The 2,500-nt window shown below is 52.6% G+C and overlaps 1 protein-coding gene across 1 annotated transcript in view; it reads right to left on the bottom strand.

The window, feature by feature from the left end:
- Positions 1-2,500, bottom strand: part of LOC122264971 (relaxin receptor 1-like) — a 35,985-nt gene that overhangs the window by 2,755 nt on the left and 30,730 nt on the right. Inside the window, exons 12-14 of the mRNA XM_086534971.1 lie at positions 2,046-2,178; positions 444-634; positions 1-103 (exon numbers count right to left, since the gene is read on the bottom strand). The exon at positions 1-103 is cut by the window's left edge and continues 53 nt beyond it. Of these exons, the coding sequence (XP_086391097.1) occupies positions 1-103; positions 444-634; positions 2,046-2,178 (427 nt within the window). The remainder of the gene's footprint in view (positions 104-443; positions 635-2,045; positions 2,179-2,500) is intronic.

Genomic DNA, 2,500 nt, shown 5'->3' with positions numbered 1-2,500 from the left:
GATGCTCTCGAACGGAATTTCGAAGTGGTAAATGTGTACAAGAAAGGGTTGAGGGCCGAGTTGATGGGCAGAAGCACCACGACCACATAAGCGTAGAGCTTGGCTGCGAGAGAAATTTACGGAAAAGGTTAAAGATCTATTGAGAATCAGCTGATTGAAAATCAGAACACTTTTAAAAATGAATATATACAATAACAGTACACAAGAAAAGGCCAAAAAATAACATAACATAACAAAAGCAAAAGACATGATAAACACACACACAAAAAAACAAGATTCCAAACATAACAAAAGCAAAAGACATGATAAACACACACACAAAAAAACAAGATTCCAAACATAACAAAAGCAAAAGACATGATAAACACACACACACACAAAAAAACATTCCAAAGAAAAAAACACGAAAAAAAAACAAAAAAACCAAAAAACAAAAGACTCACGATGTATGTCGAGCCCCATCATTGCCAGATACTTCAAGACAATGATCGGGATCCAGCAGAGGCAGTCCGTGACGACGATGAAGAAAAAGCGGATCGCGAACTCCCTGTCGCCAAGGGAGAGGGGCGTCGAGGCGCGGGTCGTGCGGATGCTCACGAACATCCCCAGGTACGAGAGGAGGATGACGAGGACTCTGGGAGGAGGAGGGAGAAGGGGGAGGATGCGGGAGGATGGGGGTGGGAGGGAGGGAAAGGAGGAGGAGGAGGAACGTGGAGGAAGGGGAGAAGGGGGAGGATGCAGGAGGATGGGGGGGAGGGAGAGAGGGAGGGGAAGGAATGTGGAGGAGGGGGAGGATGTAGGAGGATGGGGGTGGGGGAGGGAGAAGAGGAGGAGGGAGAGAGGGAGGGGGAGGAACGTGGAGGAGGGGAGGAGGAGGAGGAGGGAGAGAGGGGGAGGAACATGGAGGAAGGGGAGGAGGAGGAGGAGAAGGAGGAGGGAGAGAGGGAGGGGGAGGGGAAGGAAAGGGAGGGGAGGGGAAGTAGGAGGAAGAAAAAAAAGGGTAATGGAATGGCAGTGGGAGGAGGAGGAGGGAGATGAAGAAGATGATGATGAAGAAGAAGAAGAAGAAGAAGAAGAAGAAGAGGAAAAGGATGGGGGAGTGAGGAAAAAATAAGAAGGGAGGGAAATGGGGGTGGGAGGAAGAGAGGGGGTAGAGGAAGAGGAAGGGGTGTAGAAATGGCAGAAGATCGGAAGGGGGGAGAGGAGGAGGAGGATGATAAAAAAATGTTATTAGGTATGACATCTATATCTAACTATCTCTCTCTCTCTGTCTCTCTCTCTCTCACTCACTCACTCACTCACTCACTCACTCACTCACTCACTCTCTCTCTCTCTCTCTCTCTCTCTCTCTCTCTCTCTCTCTCTCTCTCTCTCTCTCTCTCTCTCTCTCTCTCTCTCTCTCTCTCTCTCTCTCTCTCTCTCTCTCTCTCTCTCTCTCTCTTTCTCTCTCTCTCGCTCTCTCTCTCTGTCTATCTATCTATATATATATCTTTTACCACATGGTGCGAACATAGATAAATGTCATATACTACTGCAGAAAAAAATAGTGACGATGCTAATACCATCCCCTTAAATCCCTTTCCCCCAACATCCCCTCGCACCGCCTCCCCCTTACTCCCCCATTCACCACGTACCGATCCACCCCCATCCACCCCTTCTTCCTCCCTTCGTATTCACCCCCTACCCTATCCTCCTCCCCCCTTCACCCTCTCTACCCTTTCCACCTTTCACCAACACCCCCCATTTACCCCTATCCTCCTTCCCTCCTCATCCCATGCACCCCTTCCTTCCCCATCCCATTCAACCCATCAATCCCTCCCCCCTCCTTCCCTCTCCCCTCTTTCACCCTCCCCTCCAAATCCCTCCCCCCATGCACCCCCTCCTTCCTCCTTCCCCATTCCCTCTCCCCTCCTTCCCCCTCCCCTCCAAATCCCTCCCCCCTCCTTCCCTTTTTCCCCTTCCCTCTCCCCTCTTTTCCTCCCCCTCCTCCCCTCCAAATCCCTATCCCTCCCCATTCACACCCCCTCCTCCCCTCCCCGACTTACCCGACCTGGTTGATCCCGACGAGGACGAGGGCAGCGAAGGGCCAGCCAGGCACCCAGGGGTCGTCCAGGTGGAGCGGGAAGCAGAGGCCGTTTGTGCCGTAGAAACCCCGGGGTGTCCCCTGGTAGTAGAGCTCTGTGGGGGGTGGGGGGGAGTGGGTGAAGGAAGAAGAAGTGTGGGAAGGCCGGGATGGGTTGGGGGGAAGGGAGGGATCGGAGGTAGGGGAGGAAGAGGGGGAAGAGTGAGAAGTGGGAAGGGAAGAGGGGGAAGAATGGGAAGAAGAAAGGTGGATATTTGATGGGAGGTAGGGAGTAGGTGGATGGGTGGGGAAGAGAGAATTTGGAAAGTGAGAAAAGGAGGGAGGGAGGGAGAGGAAGGGAGGAAGGGAGAGAGGGAGGGAGGGAGGGAGAGAAGGGAGAAAGAGAGAGAGAGAGAGAGAGAGAGAGAGAGAGAGAGA

This window comes from Penaeus japonicus, unplaced genomic scaffold (genome assembly GCF_977035675.1).
Source record: "Penaeus japonicus unplaced genomic scaffold, GWHDUDI00000001_assembly GWHDUDI00000042, whole genome shotgun sequence".
Classification (NCBI taxonomy): Eukaryota; Metazoa; Arthropoda; class Malacostraca; order Decapoda; family Penaeidae; genus Penaeus; species Penaeus japonicus.
The sequence above is the reverse complement of the archived record's forward strand: the minus strand, read 5'-3'. Positions and strand labels throughout refer to the sequence as shown.